General features: G+C 41.5%; 1 protein-coding gene across 7 annotated transcripts in view; it reads right to left on the bottom strand.

The window, feature by feature from the left end:
- The window catches only part of ahi1 (Abelson helper integration site 1), a 178,849-nt gene that overhangs the window by 4,959 nt on the left and 146,257 nt on the right, over nucleotides 1-27,633 (bottom strand). For 6 of the 7 annotated variants that reach the window (XM_078399754.1, XM_078399757.1, XM_078399759.1 and 3 more), the window contains 3 exons: nucleotides 12,186-12,254; nucleotides 6,450-6,612; nucleotides 6,231-6,328 (listed from right to left, as the gene is read on the bottom strand). In XM_078399754.1, coding sequence (XP_078255880.1) covers nucleotides 6,231-6,328; nucleotides 6,450-6,612; nucleotides 12,186-12,254 — 330 coding nt within the window. Of the gene's footprint in view, nucleotides 1-6,230; nucleotides 6,329-6,449; nucleotides 6,613-12,185; nucleotides 12,255-27,633 lie in introns of those variants that run through there. The other variant, XM_078399760.1, reaches the window with a different exon arrangement.

Genomic DNA, 27,633 nt, shown 5'->3' with positions numbered 1-27,633 from the left:
AATGAAGGTGGTAGGGGGTTTACTTGGACTACTTTCCCTCAACACATATGCAAAACCACAGGCTTCCTGTACTTGGAATAAATGCAGCTTGTTTGAAAATGCTAAACCTGCCTGGCCTGATGTATCTACCCGTATGTGGTTACAATCTGTAGGCCAAGGAGGAAAAAAAATACAGGCCTCTACCATTCCCATGATGCAGGAGATGCCATTTTACAGAGAGGTAAAACCAAAATAGTATTAAGGTCTCGTATTTACACCTGGGGCCATATCCAAATGTTTGTGTGTAGTTTGTATTAACTCTTTAAGGACTCGAATAGTATTTCTGTACAAACTCAAAAATAGGAACATTTATTTTGTTAATAAGAATAAATGTTAATGCACTGTGTAGTTGTATGTTTATCTCTTGTATTATCTTTTGTGTCATAGAGTCAAAGTTATACAAAACCGAAACAGGCCTTTGGCCCAACTCAAGTACCCTGATGCCCCATCTAAGCTGGTCCCATTTGCCCGCATTTGGTCTATATCGCTCAACCTCCTTTCCTAACCATGTAGCTGTCCAACTGTCTTTTAACTGTTGTTATTGTACTACCCGTGGCAGCTCATTCCATATACCCACCACCCACTGAGTGAAAAAGGTGTTCCTCGGGTTCCTATTAAATCTTTCCCCTCACCTTAAACATTTGTCGTTTGGTTCTTGATTCCCCTGCGATGGGTAAAATACTCTGTACTTTCATCCTATAAATTCCCCTCATGATTTTATCAGGCCAATTTGTTTTGAAATATTAACCTTAAATATGGGTGCATGTTTTCCTTGACTATTTGATGGCAATAAATTTCGTAATGGGACCCTAAATGATCTTTAGTCTCATTCAAAAGCAAGACACCTCTGGCTGGAGAGGGGCACAAGATAAGGGATCAAACATTTAGGACTGAAAGGAGGACCACGTTTTTCACCAGAGGATGCAAACCTGTGGAATTTTCTATCCCATGAGCTACAGGGATGAATACTCGTTAAGTATATTTTAGATGGAGATCCAAAGATTTTTGGACATGTGCATCATTATGTTAAAGAGGATCAAGTAAAGTATCAATTTTAATTTTGTTGAAAGGATGAGCAAGGTCAAAGGGATATTTGGCCTAATTTTGTAAATATCTCTTTTTCTGTAATAAGTACTTGTCCGCTAAGCAGCACTGTCTGCGATTCCAGATCACTCAACGAGAGCACATGAAGATTTCCTGAATGTCATGATACTATTTTTAAAGCATTTAAGAAATAACATGCAGTGAAGGGAGTGCTGCACTATTGAAAACACTTGAGGTTAATCGAAATCCCCATTTATCTTCTCAGCGGGATAAAAAAAATCACCCAACAGTAATTTGAAAATGATCAGGAATTTTAACCAATGTCCTGGTTATGATTTTCCCTCACCTATCAATGCATGTAAATTGAGGTCAATTACATAATTTACTATACATTACAAGGAGTCATCTTTTGACAATTGTGGTGGGGCATTCCCTCTTATTCTTCAACCAAGGATTCCCCTCTACCAAAATGTTTCCCACAATTCTGCTTTTACCTTCTCACTCCTTCCACATCACAACAGGGCTTTCCCCATCTTCAACTTCCTCCACTCAATGAATCATCTTTCACCATTTCTGAGAGTTCCAGTCTGATTCAGACATAAAAGACACCTTTTTGTTTTCTTTCCTTTTAGCTTTTCAAATGGAATTGTTCACTCCATGACACCTGGGCTTCACTCTTACATCTCTAACAAACTTCACCTCTTTTCATGCAAGCTTTCACACTACCACAAATTGGAAAAGCTATTTTTTGAGTTCTCCCTACATTCATTTCTGTATGATACTATGCTTTGAACAGTACTTGCTGATAACAAAGCAAGTTCCTCTACAAATGCAGATTAGGTCACCCTACACCTCCACTGAACTCATTATCCTGTGGTTGCTTGCCACTTTAATCATTCTGACATGACTCCTCTGCCCTCAAACAGCACTGCTTTCAATGGAAAATATTACAGCTTTGGACTCGGCACAGAGTTCAACAATTTCAGATGAAGCATTGCTATTCCCACCTCAATGTTCTTTTTCTTTTATTAATGCTGCCACTACTGTTAATGTAATTTTTTCTCTCCCACCTTCTCCAGTATAATTCCACTGTTCCTCCCTTTCTTTGTACCTTGGAACATGTTTTATCTCCAACCTTTACCAACCAGATGACAGACCACCCCACTTCTAACCCTTGGTTTACACAGTAAACACAAACCCACTTACAGTGTTTAAAACAAATCTCTTATCACTTTGAGGGTGGCACAGTGGTGCAGTGGTGGAGCTGCTGCCTTTACAGCGTCAGAGACCCGGGTTCGATCCTGACTAAGAGTGCCCCTCTGTACGGAGTTTATACCTTCCCATGCCAATCTGGGTTTTCTCTGGGTGCTCCGGTTTCCTCCCTCACTCCAAAGACATACACGCTTGTCGGTTAATTGGTTTTGGTAACAATGTAAATTGTTCCTGGTGTGTAGAATAGTGTTAGTGTATGGGGTGATCGCTGGTTGGCACAGAGAAGGGCCTGTTTTCGCACTGTATCTCTAAAGTAAAGTAAAGACTAAAGACTATTTTTCGGACACTGATCTTCATTCTATATATCATATTCTTGATCTCTCTGACAAAGGGAACAGTTGTTTCTCAATCTACTATGCCTGTACCATTCATGTTTTTAGATATCTTTAACTAATCTGCACTCACTCTGAAGCTTTTACATCTTTCCTCAAGTGTTGTATGCAGATTTTACATAATTATCCAGCTGTTTTATGATGGGTCATCATGAGTTGCTTGGTCTTGTTCTCTGTTTCTTGTTCTCTGTTTCTCTTAAAAAGCGCAGGGTCCTGGATAGTTCTTTAACAACTTTCTGAACCTGCCATCCCACTTCCAACAAAGTACAGGAATATACACCAATTAGCCAAAATATCATGACCTGATGAGCCAAAACATTATGACCACCAGCCTAATATGCTGCTGGTCCTCTGTGTGCAGCCCCATACCCCGCAGGGTGCGATGCACTGTGTATTGTGATACATTCCTCCCGTGACCACCATTAAAATTTTCTGTGGCTTGTGCCACAGTAGACCTTCTGTCGGTTCGGACCAGACGGGATAGCCTTCGTTGCCCTCGCACATCGATGAGCCTTGCGCGCTCACCACCCTGTTGCCGGTTTGTGGTTTGTCCCTCCTCGGACCACTGTCGGTAGGTACTCACCACTGCTGGGTACCCCACAAGCCTTGCCGTTTCAGAGATGCTCTGACCCAGTCGTCTGGCCATAATAATTTGGATCTTGTCAAAGTCGCTCAGGTCTTTACTCCTGCCCATTTCTCAGGCATCCAACACATCAACTTCAAGAGCTGACTGTTCACTTGCTGCCTTATATATCCCACTCCTTGCCATTGTAACAAGATAATCAATGTTATTCACTTCGCCTGTCAGTGGTCATAATGTTTTGGCCGGTCGCTCCATGTTCTTGTGCCTCTTTCAAAATTGTGTCCATTAGTTTATATTGCCTCTTCACATTCCTCCTACTAAAGTTTCTGCTTTATTTCTTATATTAAATTGTATCTGTCATTCATTGCACCTGCCTTTCTACATCTCCTGAAAGTGTCTTCCAAACCTCTTCACAGTTCTCTAATCCTCTGTGTACTGTGCCATCTGAAAACTTAGAAATGTTGCCTTGCACATCCATGTCCATGTCATTAATATATAGTAAGAAAACCACTGGCCCAAGCACCATCCCCTGGGGAACTCCATTATATAGTTCCCTCCATTCTGAAAAAAAACACCTTTCACCATTACTCTTTTTCCTGTTACTCTTTTTCCTGTTCACATCATTAAAAAAGTTAACCTTAAACTTACAAATCTTCATAGCTAGTTCAACAAGAAGGAAGAATGCTCAAATACTAGAATGTTGTAAACTGCAAGGGATAACTATGAGGCAGAATCTGTACATGGGAACATACCAGACAAGTGGCCTGCAACTTACCAAGGGAAAAAGTACATCTGCCAGTGGTGAGTTTGCGCACCAGTTCTGCTTTGGGGCATCCTAGCATTAAAGACTGATGAGAATGCACAATTACTTACGTATGATATTGTCTGGCATGCTTGAACGTCTGCGTGATGTGTACAGAAGAGAAACTGTTCCAACTTGTATAGAGTGTACCAACATTGCAGAGATATGCAGCTTCATATCAATAATTGAAGATGCCAAGATGTAAGAGTTGTTTGCTTGGATTGATGAAGTACTGTTCCAGAGTAGTAGCAGTTGGCCCATGGCGCATAAATCAAGGAGGTAAATATGCTCTCCCACCATAAACTCTCCAATAATGTCCTCACAGTTGCCTCTCAGCTAGCTGCTCCAGACTACTACAATTTATAACAATATGGCGGTGTCTAAAGCTAAATCATCTGTGCTCACTGTTCCTCACATTTCCTTGTGATTATCTGTAATCTCCTTGGGGACAAAGACTGCAACCATCCATCAGCTAGGCTGCTGCCACTGGGGATCACTGCAAAGGGGCAAAGCTAAATACCGAGTCGATGGTTTTATTCTTGAATATATAATAATAGTTGCCTTTTTTTTTGGTTTTGGTTTTCATGATTTATGTAGAGGAAATCAGTAACACAGGAATAGAACGGAAGCTGCATTATTCAGGGCTTTATGTTTCACTTAATTTGCTATCAATTGTGGCTGATGCACATCACAGGGAGGCCTGCAATAATTGCTCGTGCCTTTTTGAAACGGAAGGCACCTTCTTGATCTACTGCAGTGATCACCACTGCTTTTTTAAATGTTTTGCCTCTGGATGCAATGCTCCTTGGATATGTGGAGGCTTCCATGCTTCTCTCAGAAGATTCCTGTGGAACAGGCCCTCCTGGTCAGAACCCTTTGACCCCTCCTCCTTCAGCACTCCCTACCCCCACCTTTACTATTGGACTATTAGTCAATCACATATTTTGCTCTTAATGATAAAGGGGCTCCAACTTAAATATTCTCAAAGCTCTTAAGTTGTTGCAGTTTCAAATTTCTGTGTAGCTGAGCCTTGGATCTTTAACTCCCTAATAGCTTGCAAGTACGATGATTCTCAGATGTGCTTTTGCATTCATGATACAGACAATGTGCTGACTCTATATAATTTCACTGTAGTGGGATCAATCATTATGATTTGCACAATGATTGGTTCCACTCTAGAATAATACGTGCTTTGGGCGCTTGTGTGTGCTAAACAGATAAAAATGTGATTTGATCTTTCATCCTTTACCTGCTTATTACAGCATCCAACCAGGTTATCCCCCATCAATCAATCCCTTTCCTTTTCCCTTGTTTCTTTCTTGCATGCTAATCAACTTCTCTTTGGTACTTTTGACATTTGCCTACTCTTAGAGGAAATTTACAGTAACCAATTAACCTACTTAGGGATCTGAGTGGAAACTGGAACATCCGGACGAAATGTAAATGGTCACAGGCAGAATGTGCATACTCCACACAGACAGCAGCCAAGGTCAAAATTGAACCCAGATTCCCGGAGCTGTGCAGCAGCAGCACTTTGCGTTACTCTACGATCCTCTCGTGTGAAGCATTCCGTGAATGATCTATGATAATTTGCCAACAATTTAACACCAAAATTTAGTTGCTCCATGTTTATGTACACATTGCACAACTGAATTTATGGCTAAGATCATGTTTCTCAAACTCATACTGAATATCCTTGGAGGAGTGAATGGGAGAATGATGTTGAAGTAGTTCTCCGATCATAACAACTACTACAATATGTTTGGACAGCAGGTGCCTGTGGTGATCTTGCTGTTGCTTACAGCTTCTCTGTTACCATCTTATGTTTCTTGTTGCATTACTATCTGCTTTTACATTGCCCCATTATCCTTTTTGTCAGTTCATGCTTGGCACACTGGCTCAGATATTCTTTCCTCTCTTCCCCTTTTACTCTATTTCAATTGTTATTTAAAACAAGTTTCAACTTCAACATTTATTGCTTTTGGTGTAGGCCACTGACATGAAATGGTAACGCTGCCTCTCTTTCCACAGGTGCTGCCTGACCTGCCAAATACTTGCAGCGTTTTCTGTTTTATATCAATTTACCAGCACTTGAGTGTTTGACCTTTAAAAAAAAAAAACACGATTTTAAAGCTCTCTACTTTCAAATTGTTTCTACCTTGGTGGGTGTTGGGGATTTCACTTCTGTCTCTTCATCTTCAGTTGCTAAAACAGGATTGTTGTCCTGTTGATGGGGTTGTATTTCTTCATGTATTCCTGTTAAAATGGTACATATTTACAAGATATTGAAGTTCCTCTTTTTAAAAGCAAGTAGGAAAATTATCTATTATCTGTTAGAAACATATAAATAAAGGAGGAAGAATGAAAGCCAACTTACTCTCATTAGCTACATAATTTGCTGGAAAGTAGCCCTGCTTTCCATTGGCTAAGCGACCAAACCACCAGTTCACATTATCTTTGTACAGCACTTGGATCATGTCATAACGCTGGATGGTTAGCTCATCTGATCGATGCGCTGTATAGTCATAAAGAGCTACGACCTAAGGGAGAGATAAGACCGCCACAGTTTTATCACAACCATGCCACAAAGAGAAACCCCTAAGACTAACTTCCTTCTGCATCTGGACAGCTGAAACCAAAGCTGCAAGATGGTAAGACTTGAGGCTGTCTACAGGTTTTGTTGATGGAATCAAAGGCGGTGGGAACGTAGCAGGAGCTGTGAGATAAAGGACTGTGGCACTCAAGAGATGGTTAAAACATTCCGCACCACTAAGATTAGTTTCCAACAGCTGCTATTGTATTAAATGCTCTTATGAACCATTGATTGCAGCTTCATTTGCAAATGTTCTGAAAATTGTTACACTAAAACATTTAAGCCTAAAACCAACCAACAATTTTTACTGAACATTTTACATACACCTTTTGATTAGTTCTTTAATCAGCAACAGTGGAAAATAATGATTTCTGTTCAATGCATCACATTATTTGTTTTTAAGAGAAAAAAACCTAATGTGATGCATTGAACAAAAATCATTATTTTCCACTGTTACTGATTAACGAACTAATCAAACTGTGAGTCAGTAATCCTATAAAGATTACAGTAACAAAACTATTAAAAAATCTTAAGCTAGCTTTTCAGAACTAAGTTCTGCAATTCCAGTTATCCATTTCTGCTACTTTAGTTTATTTTTGCTGCTGCATCATGGCTCACAAAGTTTGCACTAAAAACTGTAAAAGCATTCAGTACTCAAAAACTTAAAAGGTTAATTCCCAATCACAAAGTGACACATTTTGGAAAGTCTGAATGGGATATTTTAATTGCTATTAATAACTTAAAAAAGACGAGTTACAGGACAGCTGTACAATAAATAATCAACCTGTCATATTGAAAGTGTCAGTAATATAGAAATTAGTTCTAGACAAATAGTCTAGAAATAGGCGGCATTTCAGTATTTAATAGCTTGAAATATTCTTCTTCAATTTTCCTCCAAAACCCACACCCCACTGCCAAGTTTTAGCCTTTTTCTGCTAGTTTCTTCCCAAACTAGATTAATAAGGAAAGGTGCGGAGAAGCTTCTATTACATGTGACAACACTGTTCTTGAGCTGAATGTTGAACTGTGAAGGTAACAGGTCCACAGTCATGTCAGAGGATTTAATTTCCATGCCATCACTCTTTCAGCAAGATACACATATTAAACTTATCACACATGCAATTCTAAATGCACGACTTTGCCATTGCTCAGTGACACAGGATATTTGAAAATAAACAATGTCATTACAGTTTTAAAACTTTCATATGCGGTGTAATATATATATAATTATCATTGGGTGGAATTACCCTTTCACAATACAAGGTACCTTAACCAAAAGCAGTACTTTTGGTAACTAAACTAGATCTAAATTTGGAGGTTTTGGTATGTTTGGCTAACACCAATGCTTAAAAAAGCACTTTTGTGTTTCTCGTTTTCTTTGTACAGGTATCAAATCATATCATATGTTAGTACAATCAAGCCATACACAAAAACAACAGGTAGTGAAAAGTCAAAAATGCCTGAGTGCAGAATATAGTGTTGCTGTGTTGCAGAACAGAAAAACGTGTTTATAAAAAAAGTGCAGGGGCAGCCAAGAGGTAGGTTGGGCGCTTGGAATGACACTTAGCTTATGATAGGACCATTCAGTGATCTGATAACTGCAGCGAAGTCATTCCTGAATCTGGTGGTATGTTTTCAAACGTTTGTATCTTCTGCTCGACAGGAGAGGGAGAAAAGGGAATGATCGGGGTGTAGACTATATTCACAACTCTATTCAATTTCTTGCATTTTTGGAGCTCAAGAACCAGCATGCCATGAGCCAAATTGTCCAGTACACTTACAATATTGGTCATCATCAAGCAAAGTAGGAAGATGTCTGGTTATGTCTTGTCCACAAGAAGCAGGCAAATGAAATGTGGACAATGACTGAAAAGTGGTGCAAAAATGAAACAGGAATAGAAAATGTGAGAAACACTTAACAGATCAGGCAAAACCTAAGGAGAAACAAACAGGGTTAATGTTTCAGATCAGTAATCTCTCATCCAAAGATGAACCAAGGTGCTGAATTCCAGAGGTGAGGTTCGATTGAGATGAAGGCAGCATTTGCATGTACTGTGTGCAGTTTTGGTCTCCAAATTTGAGGAAGGATATTCTTGTTATGGAGGGCGTGCAGCGTAGGTTCACTAGGTTAATTCCCGGAATGGCGGGACTGTCGTATGTTGAAAGGCTGGAGCGATTGGGCTTGTATACACTGGAATTTAGAAGGATGAGGGGGGATCTTATTGAAACATATAAGATAATTAGGGGATTGGACACATTAGAGGCAGGAAACATGTTCCCAATGTTGGGGGAGTCCAGAACAAGGGGCCACAGTTTAAGAATAAGGGGTAGGCCATTTAGAACGGAGATGAGGAAGAACTTTTTCAGTCAGAGAGTGGTGATGGTGTGGAATTCTCTGCCTCAGAAGGCAGTGGAGGCCAGTTCGTTGGATGCTTTCAAGAGAGAGCTGGATAGAGCTCTTAAGGATAGCGGAGTGAGGGGGTATGGGGAGAAGGCAGGAACGGGGTACTGATTGAGAGTGATCAGCCATGATCGCATTGAATGGCGGTGCTGGCTCGAAGGGCTGAATGGCCTACTCCTGCACCTATTGTCTATTGTCTATTGTCTATTAAGATACTCTGATAAAACTGGTCAATGAGATCAAAGAGAAAACAAATCTAAAAGGAAAATGATAGAGGGCTCGTTGTTAGTGCGATCAAGAGGCATTTCCTCACCAATAACCTGGCTGTTGAAGCACAGATTGGGTTTTACCAAGGCCATTGGTTTCCAGGCCTCGTCAAAGACTTCAAACACAGAACACAAAGCTGAATTACAGCAATGTAAAAGTAATCACCTTGACAACCAGGGAACATTGAGCCCCAGAAAAATGTTAACTCAATGTGAATGAAGGACATACACCTCTGCAATGGTTGGAGTTACATCTCACTCAAAGGAAGATGCCTATGGTTGTTGGAGGCCAGAACAGTGGGTTTGTTTACTGATGATTGCATAATGTTGTGATCGCTAGAGACCTGTTATCTAAGTCCCAGGTCATACCTGTAGGCATTTCTCAGGGAAATGTCCCAGGTGCAACCATCTACTTCATGAAATACTTTATAAGATTAGAAATGTAGATGTTCCATTGTAAGATGAGAAACATATTTATTTACAGACAATTGCACAATGTTTAATTCCATTCACAACTTCTCTAAACCATGCTGTGAGTCCTGAACAATATATAGGCATGGGCTGACAACTGACGAGTGTAGCATTCTGAAAGGGCTGAATATGCTGAATACAACAAGATCCTTTCCCTAGCTGGGGGGTGGGGGAGGATCTAGAGCCAAAGATCAAAGCCTATTATTATGGGGGTTAGCTACAGGACCGACGCAAGAAAACATTTCTTTACTGACAGGGTTGTGAACCAGTAGAAGCCGCTCTTACACATAATGCCGTGGTAGTCAAATTGCTGAATATTGAAGTAAAAGATCAGCTATGATCAGATTGAATGACAAATTAATCAGTACTGGCAGGAAGCAGCAAATAAGGATAAGGGAATCATTGCCAGATTGACATCCTATGATTTGTTGGGTACCAGAGGGACCAGTGCTAGGGTTATGATTGATATTAATGACTTGGAAGGAGGAAGCAAAGATACATGTCCAACTTTGCAGATGACACAAAATAAGTGGGCGAGATTGCAACTCTACTCACGAGTTTAGAAAACTGAGAGGCAATCTTATTGAAACTTATAATCTTAAATGGACTAGACAGAGTAAACTCTGGGAAAATGTTTAATTTTATTAGTCCTAAGTCAGAGAGCATGGTCCCAGAATAAAGAGATGCCCATTTTAGAGTCATAGAGTGGAAATAGGCCCTTCGCCACCACTTGCCCACACCGACAAACATGTCCCATTACACTAGTCCCACGTGCCTACGTTTGGTCCATATTCCTCTAAACCTATCCTATCCATATACCTGTCCAAATGTTTCTTAAACATTGCAATACTTACTACCGGCCACAACTACCTCTTCTGGTAACTTGCTCCATACACGCACGAGTGGCAGGCAGTGACTAGTGGGGTGCCGCAAGGCTCGGTGCTGGGACCCCAATTATTTACAATATATATTAACAATTTAAACGAGGGAATTAAATGTAACATCTCCAAGTTTGCGGATGACACAAAGCTGGGTGGCAGCGTGAGCTGCGAGGCGGATGCTATGAGGCTGCAGGGTGACTTGGGTAGGTTGGGTGGGTAGGCAGATGCATGGCAGATGCAATATAATGTGGATAAATGTGAGGTTATCCACTTTGGTGGCAAGAACAGGAAAGCAGATTATTATCTGAATGGTGTCAGATTAGGAAAAGGGAAGGTGCAACAAAACCTGGGTGTGCTTGTACATCAGCCACTAAAAGTAGGCATGCAGGTACAGCAGGCAGTGAAGAAAGCTAATGGCATGTTGGCCTTCATTGCGAAAGGATTTGAGTTTAGGAGAAAGGAAATCCGACTGCAGTTGTACAGGGTCCTGGTGAGACCACACCTGGAGTATTGTGTGCAATTTTGGTCTCCTAATTTGAGGAAGGACATGATGCTATTGAGGAAGTGCAACGTAGGTTCACCAGGTTAATTCCTGGGATGGTGGGACTGACATATGATGAAATAATGGGTCGAATGGGCTTGTATTGAGTGATGGGAGGGGATCTTATAGAAACATATAAAATTCTTAATGGACTGGACAGGCTAGAACCAGGAAAAATGTTCCTGATGTTGGGGGAGTCCAGAACCAGGGGTCGCAGTTTAAGAATAAGGGTTAGGCCATTTAGGACTGAGATGAGGAAAAACCTTTTCACCCAGAGAGTTGTGAATCTGTGGAATTCTCTGTCAGAGAAGGCAGTGGAGGCCAATTCACTGGATGTTTTCAAGAGAGAGTTAGATTTAGCTTTTAGAACTAAAGGAATCAAGGAATATGGGGAAAAGGTAGGAACAGGGTACTGATTTTAGATGATCAGCCATGATCATATTGAATGGCGGTGCTGGCTCGAAGAGCCAAATGGCCTACTCTTGGACCTATTTTTGTCTACCTATGTCTACATATGTACCGATTCTTCTATGTTTCTACATGCACTTCCTGTAATTAATTCATTTAATCGAATATCTTCCATGTTGACAATGAATGCCACAAACATTTTATTATATCTTGAACAACTCATTTGACCTTTATGAGATCATTGACAAAAAGATGAATTCCCATTAACCACATCTCCAATAACACAGGAAGACACCATGTTTAAATCCAGGAACGCTCTACCCGACAATATTGTGGAATGTGTGACCAGACTGTCTGCAAACAGTTAAAGAAGATGGTTCACCACCACCTCCTCGCAGTTAAATAGTGAAATGCAATAAATGGTGACATTACCGACAATATTTGCATCCTGAAAAATGAATCAAAACTAAGCCTAGCAACATTAACAATTATCAGATGTAGCCTAATTTGGGGGAACATCCAATAAATATTTTCTTACAATTATTTACTTACAGTTTCTTCAACTGGTGCATTAGAATCAGCTTCTACCTTGATTGATGATATTGAAGGATTTGCACGAGTCTACAGAAAAGAAAAATACATTGCAATATTACATTTAAAAATACATTGCAATATTACATCAGAAAGCCAGTAACTGGTTATCTGAATATTATGTCCTTCTTCAATTTATGGAAGGTGTTTTCTTCACCTAGACTTTAGAACTGCTTGTGTGACATTTGCTTTAATTAATATTTAGAAATCAAAACCTCATGCTGACACTTTCTGTCACAAAGAACTTTACGATTTCAACAATGGTTATTCTATCATGCAACTTATGCTGCTGGCTATTCTTGCGCTGTACTGATAGACTCTCTAAGGAGTCCCACATGGAAGGATGAACATATATAGACATTCCAGCTCTCATGCTGGGAAAGATACCTGCTGAGTGAATCCCAAATCTAGTAATGTAAGAAGATAACTGCAGATGCTGGTACAAATCGAAGGTTTTTATTCACAAAATGCTGGAGTAACTCAGCAGGTCAGGCAGCATCTCGGGAGAGAAGGAATGGGTGACGTTTCGGGTCGAGACCCTTCTTCAGACTGATGTCAGGGGGGCAGGACAAAGGAAGGATATAGGTGGAGACAGGAAGATAGAGGGAGATCTGGGAAGGAGGAGGGTACTGGAGGGACAGAGGAACTATCTAAAGTTGGAGAAGTCGATGTTCATACCACTGGGCTGCAAACTGCCCAGGCGAAATATGAGGTGCTGTTCCTCCAATTTCCGGTGGGCCTCACTATGGCACTGGAGGAGGCCCATGACAGAAAGGTTAGAAGACGTTTCGGGTAACCCCACTGAAGTGAAAGATTAATGAGCAGAATTCCACAGAGTAGAAATAGACCCTTCTGTTCATTTGTCAATACGTTTAAACGTATTTAATTGTTATTGTTTAGGGTATTCCTACATGGATAGGAAAGGTTTGGTGGAAATGGGGCAAACACAAGCAAATGGGGCCAGTTCAGATGTGTTGGTTGGCATGGACAAAGTGGGCTGAAGGGCCTGTTTCTGTGTGCAGGACTCTATTTAAAAACTGAAAATATGAAAACACAACTAAAAACTGAAACCGAACATGACTTACTGCTCCAGAAATGGCTTTTAGTGTTTGGTACTGGGAAATAGAATTCCTGCAACAACATTTTAGGCTTTATTAAGAAAGATAAAGAGAAAATTAGATCCAGGTGGATTTGAAAATTGAAAGAATGGCATGCATTGAGGGGAAAAATCTAATTGGACTAATAGACTGGATTGGATTGGATTGGACTACTGTTAGCAAACCTTGGACAAAGCAGGAAAATTTAAAAATGAGACAAGGACAGATTTTATAAAACACTGCCTTAAAATTTGTTTGGATTTGCTTTTCCTTCCTGTTTCACGAGGGTTGGAATTGAATTTATAAATGCATGGCAAAGATCATCTTTTTTAACGTGAATATATCACATGTGCCACTGTTAAAACAACAAGAGGTTGGCCACGCTGGAGGAGGTTTCAAGAGTATTGTTATTGTTATAGTTCAGATTCTTCCAGTGAACAACAGCATGAAGGAGTGGAAAGACCTGTTGACTGATTAGTAGTCTCCAATATAAATACTCCATACATTCGCATCACAAACCTTTTTTCCTCACAAATACATTTTAAAGAGTGGAAGGCTCATAATTCATGCCGCAGAAGGTACATTTGTGCACACATTGGATGCAAATATCCCAGTTGCAAGTCATTGTGTCTCTGGAACATGATTAAGAATATCTAACTGATGGGATGAAATGGTGCCACAGTGCAAAGGAGGAGGTAATTTTAAGACATTTGGTTTTATTGTATAAAATATTAGACTTTAATGATGGTTTACATCTCTTTTCCTAAACAATCTTAAAATTAATGTTCCCATTGCTAATCAATAACTCTTGACACAGATGGAAACTTTTCCAAGTTTCATTGAGGAGAATCCATCCAGGAATCCTATTCCTGCAAAATAAGTTGTTTGTCCTCTAACTAACCTGGGTTAGTATTGCTAAAAATGAAAACAAGCAATCAGCCCCATAAGGGATAAATAAAATTCCCTGCAGGGAAAAAAAAGGATGTTGTTTCCTGGGGCTACAGATATGAGGGAAGAGATGGTAGAAATTGGAATGCCTGATGTAATTACTGCAGCTTTTTGAAGGGACAAACAATATAATTGGAAAAAGTGTCTGAGAACATTTGTGACGGTTTTCGAGATATCCAAATTTAAATAGCACAGTGGTTTAATCGTTCAGGCTTCTGACCACCCCATCAAGTGCTGCCGCCGAAAGGACCAGCAGAGTCTGAAGAAGGGTCCCGACCTGAAACATCACCTACCATGTTCTCCAGAGATGCTACCTGACCAGCTGAGTTACTCCAGCACTTTGTGTCCTTTTAGCAGAATTTAATGCAGTTTTATTTCTAGATCCTTCTCCCCCTGTCAATTGAGTGATCCTTCCTTCTTTAAGTTATCGTTGCTTTTTTTCCAATGACGCATGGTATTTGTATTTCTTTCTCATTTGTCTTTCTCTTTGCCCAGTAACATCTCTCTCATCTACCCCATTAATTCTTTTCTCTCTTGAACTAATTTTAATTTTCCTTTAGTGCTGCTTCATCATAGGTACATAATTCCAGGAATTCCTCCAGAAGTGGAAGTGCTTACTCACAATAAGTACTATCACTTAAAATTAATCTGAGTAGTTTCAGCTGAGAGCTAGTGTGTGCCTGGGTTGGCAATTGCGATATGACTCACTACCACGAACAAAACGGACTTGTGTTTTTTTACAACCATGTATTAATCAGGGATCAACAAGGTAACAGTCAGGAGTATTTAACCACATTAGGTCGTAAGTAATGACGTGGCTAAGGGTTTATGATGCATCAGCCACAAACATCCTTGATTGCTACTATTTTCCACAGATCTACATCTCAAAGGAATACATAAGAAATTCTTAAAAATATTATGTGGTAGATGTTAAGAAACCCAAAGGCAAAACTAATTCTTTAAGTAATGCCACAGTCTTTGACAGCCACCATGAGTGTGGTTAAAATACTGAGAAGAGAAACACCGTGAAAACAGCTAGATCCATGGGTATGCTTAGATGTGTTGTCGGATGCAGATCCTGGAAGCTGTGCATATTCAGATCTTGCTTTTCAAAGAATAATGTTTAGCGAAAATCCTGCCTTTGTGAATGAAACACTGACTGCCAGAAATAGAAAGCAATTTTCTGGCCAGCTGGACAGGTGCAAGGGCACTGTATGACCGTGGACATTGGAAAGATGTTTTGACTACTTTGCAGACGTCTGAAGAACCGCAACAACCTAGTAGATCTGGATATAAATGTTCAAGCCACTGCGGCAAGGATGGCTTCTGCACTGGTGGTAACCAAATGCTGCAAGTGAAACCTAAAGTTGGCTGGCTTTTGAGATCTCACCTAAGGTTGTGACTGCATATTTCAACTGTTGAATCTATTTTTTGTGGCCGGGCTGAAACAATGATGAGGAATATTCTGCTGCCGTGAGAGCAACAGAAAGAAAGCCCGGGAAATGAAATGCAGAGAATGAAAATAACAAAAACTGTAGAAGCTGCAAGTCTGAAATAAAAATAGAAAATGCTGAAAACATTCATCATTCAAGCAGCATCTATGTAAAGAGTTTCAAGTTGAAACACTTCATTAAAAACTGGACGAACAAGAGAACCAGAAAATGACACAAAGTGCTGGAGTAACTCAGTGGGTCAGGCAGCATCTCTGGAGAACATGGATAGGTAATGTTTTGGGTCGGGATCCTTCTTCAGACTCAAGACCTGGACCAGCCATATCGAGGCAATGGCCAAGAAAGCACAGCAAAGCCTTTACTTGCTTCAATGGCTTTGAAAATTCAGCATGTCCCCAACAACTCTCAATGATTTCTACAGATTGCCAAGGCCATATGAAGTGTAGAGTCAATGGAAGGGAGGTTGATTTGTGTGATGGCTTGGGCTACGTCCACAACTCTCTGCAATTTCTTGTGGTCTTGGATGGAGCTGTTCCCGAACCATGCTGTGATGCATCCCGATAAAATGCTTTCTATGGCACATCTGTAGAAGTTGGTGAGGGTTGTTGGGGATATCCTAAACCTTCCGAGGAAGTAGAGGCATTGGTGCACTTTAGTATAAGAAAATAACTGCAGATGCTGGTACAAATCGATTTATTCACAAAAACTGGAGTAACTCAGTAGGTCAGGCAGCATCTCGGGAGAGAAGGAATGGGTGACTTTTCGGATCGAGACCCTTCTTCAGACTGATGTCAGGGGGGCGGGACAAAGGAAGGATATAGGTGGAGACAGGAAGATAGAGGGAGATCTGGGAAGGAGGAGGGGAAGGGAGGGACAGAGGAACTATCTAAAGTTGGAGAAGTCGATGTTCATACCACTGGGCTGCAAACTGCCCAGGCGAAATATGAGGTGCTGTTCCTCCAATTTCCGGTGGGCCTCACTATGGCACTGGAGGAGGCCCATGACAGAAAGGTCAGACTGGGAATGGGAGGGGGAGTTGAAGTGCTCTGCCACCGGGAGATCAGTTTGGTTAATGCGGACCGAGCGCAGGTGTTCAGCGAAGCGATCGCCGAGCCTGCTCTTGGTTTCGCCGATGTAAATAAGTTGACTTCTAGAGCAGCGGATGCAATAGATGAGGTTGGAGGAGGTGCAGGTGAACCTTTGTCTCACCTGGAAAGACTGTTTGGGTCCTTGGATGGAGTTGAGGGGGGAGGTAAAGGGACAGGTGTTGCATCTCGTGCGGTTGCAGGGGAAAGTGCCGGGGTTGGGGTGGTTTGGGTAGGAAGGGACGAGTGGACCAGGGAGTTACGGAGGGAGCGGTTTCTGCGGAACGCAGAGAGGGGAGGGGATGGGAAGATATGGCCAGTAGTGGGGTCCTGTTGTAGGTGACGGAAATGTTGGTGGATGATATGTTGGATTCGCTGGCTGGTGGGGTGGAAGGTGAGAACGAGGGGGATTCTGTCCTTGTTGCGAGTGGGGGGGAGGGGGAACAAGAGCGGAGCTGCGGGTTGTAGAAGAGACCCTAGTGAGAGCCTCATCTATAATGGAGGAGGGGAAGCCCCGTTTCCTGAAGAACGAGGACATCTCGGAAGCCCTAGTGTGACACACCTCATCCCGGGCGCAGATGCGGCGTAGATGGAGGAATTGGGAGTAGGGGATAGACTTTTTGCAGGGGACCGGGTGGGAAGAAGTGTAGTCCAGATAGCTGTGCGAGTCAGTGGGTTTATAGTAAATGTCCGTCACTAGTCTGTCTATTGGTGCACTTTGTTGGCAATGCTTCGATGTGGCTGGTTCAGGACAAAATGCTGGTGACATTTATTCCTTGGAACATGAAGCTTTCGACCATCTCTACTTTGGCGTACCTTGTTTCCTGAAGTCAATCACAATCTCCTTTGTCTTGCTGACATTGAGAAAGCAGTGGTTGGTTACCACGTTCTCAATCTCCTTCCTGTATTTCATCTCGTCATTATTTGATATCAGGCCCACTACAGTGGTGTCATCTGTGAACTTGCAAATTGAGTTGGATTGGTATTTGGCTGGAAAGGGTACAAAGGCCATCCAGGCCACTCACTATTTAGTAAGTTTCAATGAGGTTCCCTCTCATCCTTCTAAACTTTAGCGAGTAGAGGCCCAGTGCTGTCAAACAGTCATCATATGTTAACCCACTCATTCCAGGGATCATTCTCATAAACCTCCTCTGGACCCTCTCCAGTGCCAGCACATCCTTCCTCAGATACGGGGCCCAAAATTGCTCACAATACTCCAAATGTGGCCTGACCAGCACCTTAGGAGCCTCAACATTACATCCTTGTTTTTGATTTCTATTCCTCTTCAAATAAATGCAAGCGTTGTGTTTGCCTTCCTTACTACCGATTCAACTTGCAAATTAACTTTTAATCCTGAAATCCTGCACCAGCACTCCCAAGTTCCTTTGCACCTCCAATTTCTGGATTCGCTCCCCATTTAGAAAATAGTCTAAGAGTGAAAGAAGACGAGTTTAACAGAAAATGGGAAAAATGGATTAGGTATAGAAATAAAGACATAAACACTGTATAATTTTATTGACAATAATGTAAGTTATTGGAAAATGTTTTAATACGAAAATAGTTCTGTATACTGCATCATTAATTGTAAGCTGCACTGTGGTAAGTTTCATACATGTGTGTTTTATTTGTGTATGCATAAAAGCAATAAAGATCAAAGTGACAAAAAAAGAAGAAAATAGTCTATGCCTTTATTCCCACGACATATATCTCGTCTTTTAATCATAAAATGGCATCCTCAACAAATCAAAGCCAAACTCTATAAATATTACCAACTTAATCAACATTTCTAACTGCAAAGAGAATGTGTAGTTAGGATTCTGTTGATTTTGAAATTGACAGCTCATCTGTAATTTGCAAGAAATCACATCTATAGTTGGAGACAGCAAGCTGCTGTTTACATTTTCTTAGCTACTCTACTTTGAATTTGATGGGCTCCTCACAGGGATAGGCGTAGAACAACAAAAGATCAGTTACAGCGGTTTTCTTACCATCAAGGAAAGCCAGTTCTTGGAGAGGGAATGGGGAAGAGAAGGGGCTGGCAGAGTGGTGTAGCGGTTGAGTTGTCTGAGACATGGGTTCGATCCTGACTATGGGTGGTGTCTGTATGGAGTTTGTACGTTCTCCCTGTGCCTGTGTGGGTTTTCTCTGGGTACTCCAGTTTCCTCCTACATTCCAAACCCTACAGATCTGTAGATTAATTGGCTTCAGTAAAATTGTAAATTGTCCCTGGTGTGTAAGATAGTGCTAGTGTACGAGGTGATCACTGCTCGGCGCGGACTCCATGGGCCAAAGGGCCGGTTTCCGCACTGTAGCTGTACAGTCTAAAGGAAAGGATAATGATGGTATTTTTGTTACCATTACCATTAAAATAACATTGGACAGTGCACATTAATTTTTTTTCCAGTGAAAATAATTCCTTCACGTTGAAATGTCTCCAACCAAAATATGTGTTTCAAGATGCTGAAAACAGAAAAGCTACAGCTTGTCACTCTTCATTAGTGCGAAAATATATTTAATTACACTGGTAACTTGAAACCTATTAATTTATTTTCATATTTTAGAAAATATATCTTGCAAGCACCTGAATGAATAAGCAAAGAGGAAACATGTAAACACAGCTGTATGTAAAATATTGCACCTTAGAATATGCAAATAACATATTTTTATAGTCAGTGACATGCCAGTTACTACAAATTTATTGGATGAATGGTAGTCATCTTCCTCCAGTTTTGCGCCGATGATATTGGGCCAGATTCTGACAGACCCATTGCCTGGAAATTACATTTGCAGTTTATCCCATGCCCATTAAACTAATTATGTTTATAACTGTTTAGTTTCCTTGAATTGATCTGGAGATCGAGGGCGTATCTAAAATATTTCACTCTTCCCTTGCCAGGTTGGCTATTCCTGAGAAACTCTCCCACAATTCTCACTCAATGACTGTGATCAAAGGAAGCTTCCTGAACCTAGGACAGATTTGGACTACTGGCCAGTTACATCTTCCCACATTGAGGAGAGCAATGAACACAGAAGAGAGAGGCAGGAGAGCCATGAACACACGAGCCCGATGAGCACATTGATGATGTCAGGACTATTTGTCAAGGCCTTTCTGAGTTATGATCACAGCTTCCGTGTTAGTTTTGACATTGAAATCTTTGCAGAGTTGGGAGTACACTCCCCTCTCGTTCGTAAATGTTTACTTTCACTCTTTGCTCCAAGGTTTGAGTAGACAGTCCACAGTTAAAGTGCAAAATAAACAAATAGTTACATTTTCAAATAGCCAATCTTCAATTTATATTTAAGACTGTAGCCTTATCAGTGCGTTGACTGACTGCTGAAAGTTTTATGGTCATCAGATCTATCAGGAGTTCTTTACCAGTTTCCAATTCAATGCTTTACTGATGGGACATGTTGGAACCAAAAACATAGAACATGCAATAAGGTTGCTCTTGGGGAGTTTGAGCAACAAAGTCCAAACTATTACTCTCGGAGATTCTACATCTTTATCTCTAGATTAAGACCTGAACCACACCAAAATTACAATTACGATCTAGTCCAGCAATTCAGAGTTGAATGCACGTTTTCAAAGCGTGTATAATTCAGCTCATGCAGGACTGACACCAGTACTGGGATTTTTTTTGGCTGAATCATCCAAGAGAAATGGTGTTTGACCAATTTAATACATTTTGAGATTTCTGGCGGTGCGTCTGTACAAATTCATTGAAACATCACAACCTGCAGGTTCACCTCCAGGTAGCACACCATCTTAACTTGGAAATATATTACCATTCATTAGATCAAATGTCCTACTCAACAGAAGTACCTCCACGAAAGAGACACCTATAGTCCAAGGCAGCAGGTTACCGTCACCTTTTCAAGCGTAACTGAGAATGGGAAAATATCCCGACCTTGTCAGGAAGGCCCACAGCCTAAAAAAGTCTGTAAAAACATGGGAACTGGCACTTGATTCTCCAACCCTGGAAAAAGACTGCACTCCACCTATTTGATTCATGATTTTATACATCTCTATAAGATTATCCCTCAGCCTCCAGCACACCAAGGAATTAAGTCCTCATCTCCCCAACCTCTTCCTGTAGCTCCGGCCCTCAGGCCCTGACAAGATCTTCATAAATTTTCTAACATGACAAAAGGCTCTTTCACCGCCCTGTGACACATTTTAGGGTAACTGTGTACAAGTACTCCAAAACCCCTCTTCTCTACAACACACCCAGGACCCTACCGTTCACTATAAAGGTTCTGCCCTGGTTGACTACCCAAAATGTAATATCTCATACTTTCAGATTTAAACTCCATTAGCCATTCCTTGGCCCACTTGTCTCGCTGATCAAGTTCCCACCGTAAATCTGGATAACCATCTTCAGTCTATTTCAATGTCTAGTTACTAATCCCTGAGACACACCACTATGCGCAGGCCTCCAGTTTAAAAAACAATCTTCTACCACCACCTACTGCTTCATACCATAAAGACAATCCTGTGGCTAGCTCTTCCTGGATCCCTTGTTTAACTTTCTGGGGGAGCCTACCATCAGGAACCTTATCAAAGTCCTTGCAGAGGTCCATAAACTATATCGATCTTGAAAGAACTCCATCAAAATCATGATACACAATCTCCCCTGCACAAAACCAACCTCCCTAATCAACCGATGCCTTTTTAAGTGCATGTTTCTCTGACCTCTCAGAACCCTCCCCTGTAACATAAGATGCTTACTGGTCTACCTTTCCCAGATTTTTCTTTTGTGCCCTTCTTAAATAGATGCACTACTTTTGTCACCCACCAAAGAGCAGGGCAAATAATGAGGAAATACTGAATATAGAGTCATAAAGTCATAGTTGGAAACAGGCCCTTCAGCCCAACTTGCCCACGCCGGCCAACTTGTCCCAGCTACACTAGTCCCACCTGCCCGCGTTTGGTCCATACCCCTCTAAACCTATTCTTTCGATGAATGGAATTTACTTTACGATGTGGGGAACAGCTCTGTGGCCATTGGTAAGATGTTTTGAGGAGCACTGCCAATGACTTTTCCCCTGACACAGGGGAATGCTGGTAAGGTGATCCTTTTACAGTTAATAAAAGCAGAACTATCTCCTTTTTCCCATCCGTTCCCTCGATGTTTCAGTCCCAATCCACCAGTGCCTCTACTTTAAAATCTCCACCCTTTTAAAAATGTTTTCTAGGTCTCGCTTTTCCACATCTGTGAGATTTCCCCAGTGCTTCAACTTCCAACATCTCTTCACCTCAACAATTTTAGAATTACAAAGCTTATTGCTCCACCAATGTCATCTATTGTCTAAACCCCAGCTTCTCAACTCCATTTTTTAACCTTTTTGCTTCTCCTAACTTCTCTCTTCCTTTAGGAACTCTTAAAATCTACATCTCATCTGTTAATATGTGCCTGACAAATTCTGTTTTTTTTTGTCAGAGTTCATGTGCAGCAGTTTACATTGATAATGGTATTATGCAAACTTATCTTGATTTTCTTCCCTTTAATGTCATTCAATTTCTTTATATCAATTTTTTCATGACAATTTTCTTTGATTATTTCTTTCAGCATGCTGAACTTCATCACTCAGGAAATTTAGAGTATAGAAGTTGGGAAGTTATGTTACAATCATAGACATTGGTGAGGCTGCATTTGAAGTATTGTGTTTAGTTTTGCAGCAGCACCTGCTCTAGGAACAATGCCATTAAGTTAGAAAGTGTGCAGAGAAGTCTTGATGTTGTCAGGAATCATTCTACACGACAGGCTAGGACAGTATTCCTTGGAGCACAGGAGGGTGAGGGGTAATATTATAGAAGTGTGTAAATTCATGAGGGGAATAGATAGAATGAATGCACAGACTTTTTCCCAAGGTTGGGGAATCAAGAACTAGGTTCAAGGTGAGAGGGGAAGGATTTAATGGGAACCGAAGGGGCAACTTTTTCCACATAAATGGTGATAGATATCGGAAATGAGTTGCCAGAGGAAGTAGTCACGGCAAGTACAATAATAAAATTTAAAAGATATTTGGACGGGAACATGGATAAGAAAGGCTTGGAGGGATATGAGCCAAATGCAGGCAGGTGGGACTGTGCAGATAAGGCATCTGTTGTATGACTCGATGAGCTTAACTACTTTAAACTTCAGGAACAGAAAAGCCCTTCAGGAACACAAAGTTTATTAGGAACTTTATGGTGAGAAAAAGATTACTTAAATTTAAAGATGAATAGACTGTAAGTTCAAATCCTTCATAACAATTCCTGTTCAGTTAATTCTGCAGTTGGAACAAATAGAGGGAAAATCTGTACTGGACCTAACACAAGAAAAATCAATTACTTAAAGTGTTTAAGGAAGCAGCAGAAGCAAGTGTTACAGTACACATTACACTGCAGTAAAGACAAGCTGGCATATAACTGCAGAAATACAGTGCCAGAAAGAGAAAATTGAAATAATTTAACACTAGCACTGGGAAAGAAATGTAGCAGAGTTGGAAAGAAACAATTACATAGATACATAGACAATAGATGCAGGAGTAGGCCATTCGGCCCTTCGAGCCAGCCCAACCATTCAATGTGATCATGGTTGATCATCCACAATAATTACCCCATTCCTGCCTTCACCCCATACCCCTTGATTCCGCCACCCCTAAGAGCTCTATCTAACCCTCTGTTGAATGCATCCAGTGAATCGGCCTCCACTGCCTTCTGACGCAGAGAAATTCCACAAATTAACAAATTCTCTGGGTGAAAAGGTTTTTCCTCATCTCAGTTCCAAATGGCCTACCCCTTATTCTTAAACTGTGGCCCCTAGTTCTGGACCCCCCAACATCGGGAACATGTTTCCTGCATCTAGCGTGTCCAATCCTTAATAACTTGATATGTTTCTATAAGATCCCCTCTCATCCTAAATTCCAGTGAATACAGGCCCAGTCGTTCCATTCTTTTATCATATGACAGTCCCGCCATCCTAGGAATTAACCTCGTGAACCTCTGCTGCACTCCCTCAATAGCAAGAATGTCCTTCCTCAAATTAGGAGACCAAAACTGCACACAATGCTCCAGGTTTGGTCTTACCAGGGCCCTGTACAACTGCAGAAGGACCTCTTTGCTCCTATACTTAACTCCTCTCGTTATGAAGGCCAACATGCCATTAGCTTTCTTCACTGCCTGTTGTACCTGTATGCTTACTTTCAGTGACTGGTGCACTAGGACACCCAGGTCTCGTTGTACTTCCCCTTTTCCTAACCTGACACTCTTCAGATAATAATCTGCCTTCCTGTTCTTGCCTCCAAAATGGATAACCTCACACTTATCCACATTATACTGCATCTGCCATGCATCTGCCCACTCACCCAGCCTGCCCAAGTCACTCTGCATCCTCACGGCAACTTCTTCATAGTTCACACTGCCACCCAGCTTTGTGTCATCTGCAAATTTGCTAATGCTACTTTTAATTCCATCTAAATCATTAATGTATATTGTAAATAGCTGCAGTTCCAAAACCAAGCCTTGTGGCACCCCACTAGTCACTGCCGACCATTCTGAAAGGGACCCGTTAATCCCTACTCCTGTCCTGCCAACCAATTTTCTATCCATGTCAATACCCTACCCCCAGTACTGTGTGCTCTAATTTTGCCCACTAATCTCCTGTGTGGGACCTTATCAAAGGCTTTCTGAAAGTCCAGGTACACTACATCCACTGGCTCTCCCTTGTCAATTTTCCTAGTTACATCCTTAAAAAATTCCAGAAGATTAGTCAAGCATGATTTCTCCTTCGTAAATGCATGCTGAGTTGATCCGATCCTGTTACTACTGTCCAAATGCACTGCTATTACATCTTTGATAATCAACTCCAGCATCTTCCCCACCACCGATGTCAGGCTAACTGGTCTATAATTCCCAGCTTTCTCTCTCCCTCCTTTCTTGAAAGGTGGGATAACATTAGCTACCCTCCAATCCACAGGAACTGATCCTGAATCTATAGAACATTGGAAAATGATCACCAATGCATCCACAATTTCTAGAGCCACCTCGTTGAGTACCCTCAGACCATCAGGCGCTGGGGATTTATCAGCCTTCGGACCCATCAGCCTACCCAACACCATTTCTTGTGAATTTCCTTCAGTTCCTCCGTCATCCTAGGTCCTCTGTCCCCGAGTACATCTGGGAGATTGTTTGTGTCTTCCTTAGTGAAGACCGAACCAAAGTACCTGTTTAACTTGTCTGCCATTTCCTTGTTCCCCATTATTAATTCACCTGTTTCTATCTTCAAGGGATCCACATTTTTCTTAACTAATTTTTCCCTCTTCACATACCTAAACAAGCTTTTACTATCCTCCTTTATATTCTTGGCTGGCTTACCTTCATACTTCTTCTCTCCCCATATTGCCTTTTTAGTTACCCTCTGTTGATCTTTAAAAGTTGCCCACTCTTCTGGCTTTCCACTCATCTTTGCTTTGTTATATGTCTTCTCTTTTATTTTTATACTGTCCTTGACTTCCCTTGTCAGCCACCCCTTACTCTCCTTAGAACCTTACTCTCCTTAGAATCTTTCTTCCTCGTTGGAATGAAATGATCCTGCATCTTCTGGATTATTCCCAGAAACACCTGCGTTCTCCCCGTGACCTGCGTGGGTTTTCTCCGAGATCTTCGGTTTCCTCCCACACTCCAAAGACGTACAGGTATGAATTTATGGCTGAGGGACTGGTGCAGAGAGCAGGGATTTAGATTTCTGGACCACTGGGATCTCTTCTGGGCTAGGGGTGACTTGTACAAAAGGGACGGGTTGCATCTTAACAGCAGGGGGACAAACATTCTGGCAGGCAGGTTTGCTAGTGTGACACCTGTGGCTTTAAACTAAGTAGTGGGGGGGAGGGGTTAACAAATTGTGAATATGAAGATGAGGTAAAAGGGAATACAGGAGATATTGCAAAAGACTCTCGGAAGAATGGGAACAGAAGTTCTAGAGCGGAAAAGAAATTAAGGGCAGGGCCAATTGTGAACGATGTGAGAGGGGAGGTAAATACAGAAGTTAAAGTGTTGTACTTAAATGCGCGTAGTATAAAAAATAAAGTGGATGAGCTTGAGGCTCAGTTAGTCATGGGAAAGTATGATGTTGTAGGGATCACTGAGACATGGCTACAAGAGGACCAGGGCTGGGAACTGAATATTCAGGGGTACACAACGTATAGAAAAGACAGACAGGTGGGCAGAGGGGGTGGGGTTGCTCTGATGGTAAGGAATGATATTCATTCCCTTGCAAGGGGTGACATAGAATCAGGAGATGTTGAATCAGTATGGATAGAAATGAGAAATTGTAAGGGTAAAAAGACCCTAATGGGAGTTATCTATAGGCCCCCAAACAGTAGCCTCGACTTAGGGTGCAAGTTAAATCAGGAGATAAAATTGGCGTGTCAAAAATGTAATGCTACGGTGGTTATGGGAGATTTCAACATGCAGGTAGACTGGGAAAATCAGGTTGGAAATGGACCCCAGGAAAGAGAGTTTGTAGAGTGCCTTCGAGATGGATTCTTAGAACAGCTTGTACTGGAGCCTACCAGGGAGAAGGCAATTCTGGATTTAGTGTTGTGTAATGATCCTGATCTGATAAGGGGACTAGAGGTAAAAGAGCCATTAGGAGGCAGTGATCACAACATGATAAGTTTTACTCTGCAAATGGAAAGGCAGAAGGGAAAATCGGAAGTGTCGGTATTACAGTATAGCAAAGGGGATTACAGAGGCATGAGGCGGGAGCTGGCCAAAATTGATTGGAAGGAGGCCCTAGCAGGGAAGACGGTAGAACAGCAATGGCAGGTATTCCTGGGAATAATGCAGAGGTTGCAGGATCAATTTATTCCAAAGAGGTGGAAAGACTCTAAGGGGAGTAAGAGACACCTGTGGCTGACAAGGGAAGTCAGGGACAGCATAAAAATTAAGGAGAGGAAGTATAACATAGCAAAGAAGAGTGGGAAGACAGAGGATTGGGACTCTTTTAAAGAGCAACAAAAGTTAACTAAAAAGGCAATACGAGGAGAAAAGATGAGGTACGAGGGTAAACTAGCCAATAATATAAAGGAGGATAGCAAAAGTTTTTTTAGGTACGTGAAGAGGAAAAAAATAGTCAAGGCAAATGTGGGTCCCTTGAAGACAGAAGCAGGGGAATTTATTATGGGGAACAAAGAAATGGCAGACGAGTTAAACCGTTACTTTGGATCTGTCTTCACTGAGGAAGATACACACAATCTCCCAAATGTTCTAGGGGCTGGAGAACCTAGGGTGATGGAGGAACTGAAGGAAATCCACATTAGGCAGGAAATGGTTTTGGGTAGACTGATGGGACTGAAGGCTGATAAATCCCCAGGGCCTGATGGTCTGCATCCCAGAGTACTTAAGGAGGTGGCTCTAGAAATAGTGGAAGCATTGGAGATCATTTTTCAATGTTCTATAGATTCAGGATCAGTTCCTGTGGATTGGAGAATAGCAAATGTTATCCCACTTTTTAAGAAAGGAGGGAGAGAGAAAACGGGTAATTATAGACCAGTTAGTCTGACATCAGTGGTGGGGAAAATGCTGGAGTCAATTATAAAAGACGAAATTGCTGAGCATTTGGATAGCAGTAACGGGATCGTTCCGAGTCAGCATGGATTTACGAAGGGGAAATCATGCTTGACAAATCTACTGGAATTTTTTGAGGATGTAACTAGGAAAATTGACAAGGGAGAGTCAGTGGATGTGGTGTACCTCGACTTTCAGAAAGCCTTCGACAAGGTCCCACATAGGAGATTAGTGGGCAAAATTAGGGCACATGGTATTGGGGGTAGGGTACTGACA

This window comes from Rhinoraja longicauda, chromosome 5, assembly GCF_053455715.1.
Source record: "Rhinoraja longicauda isolate Sanriku21f chromosome 5, sRhiLon1.1, whole genome shotgun sequence".
Classification (NCBI taxonomy): domain Eukaryota; kingdom Metazoa; phylum Chordata; class Chondrichthyes; order Rajiformes; family Arhynchobatidae; genus Rhinoraja; species Rhinoraja longicauda.
Note: the sequence above shows the minus strand (reverse complement) of the source record. Positions and strands in the feature narration are given on the sequence as shown.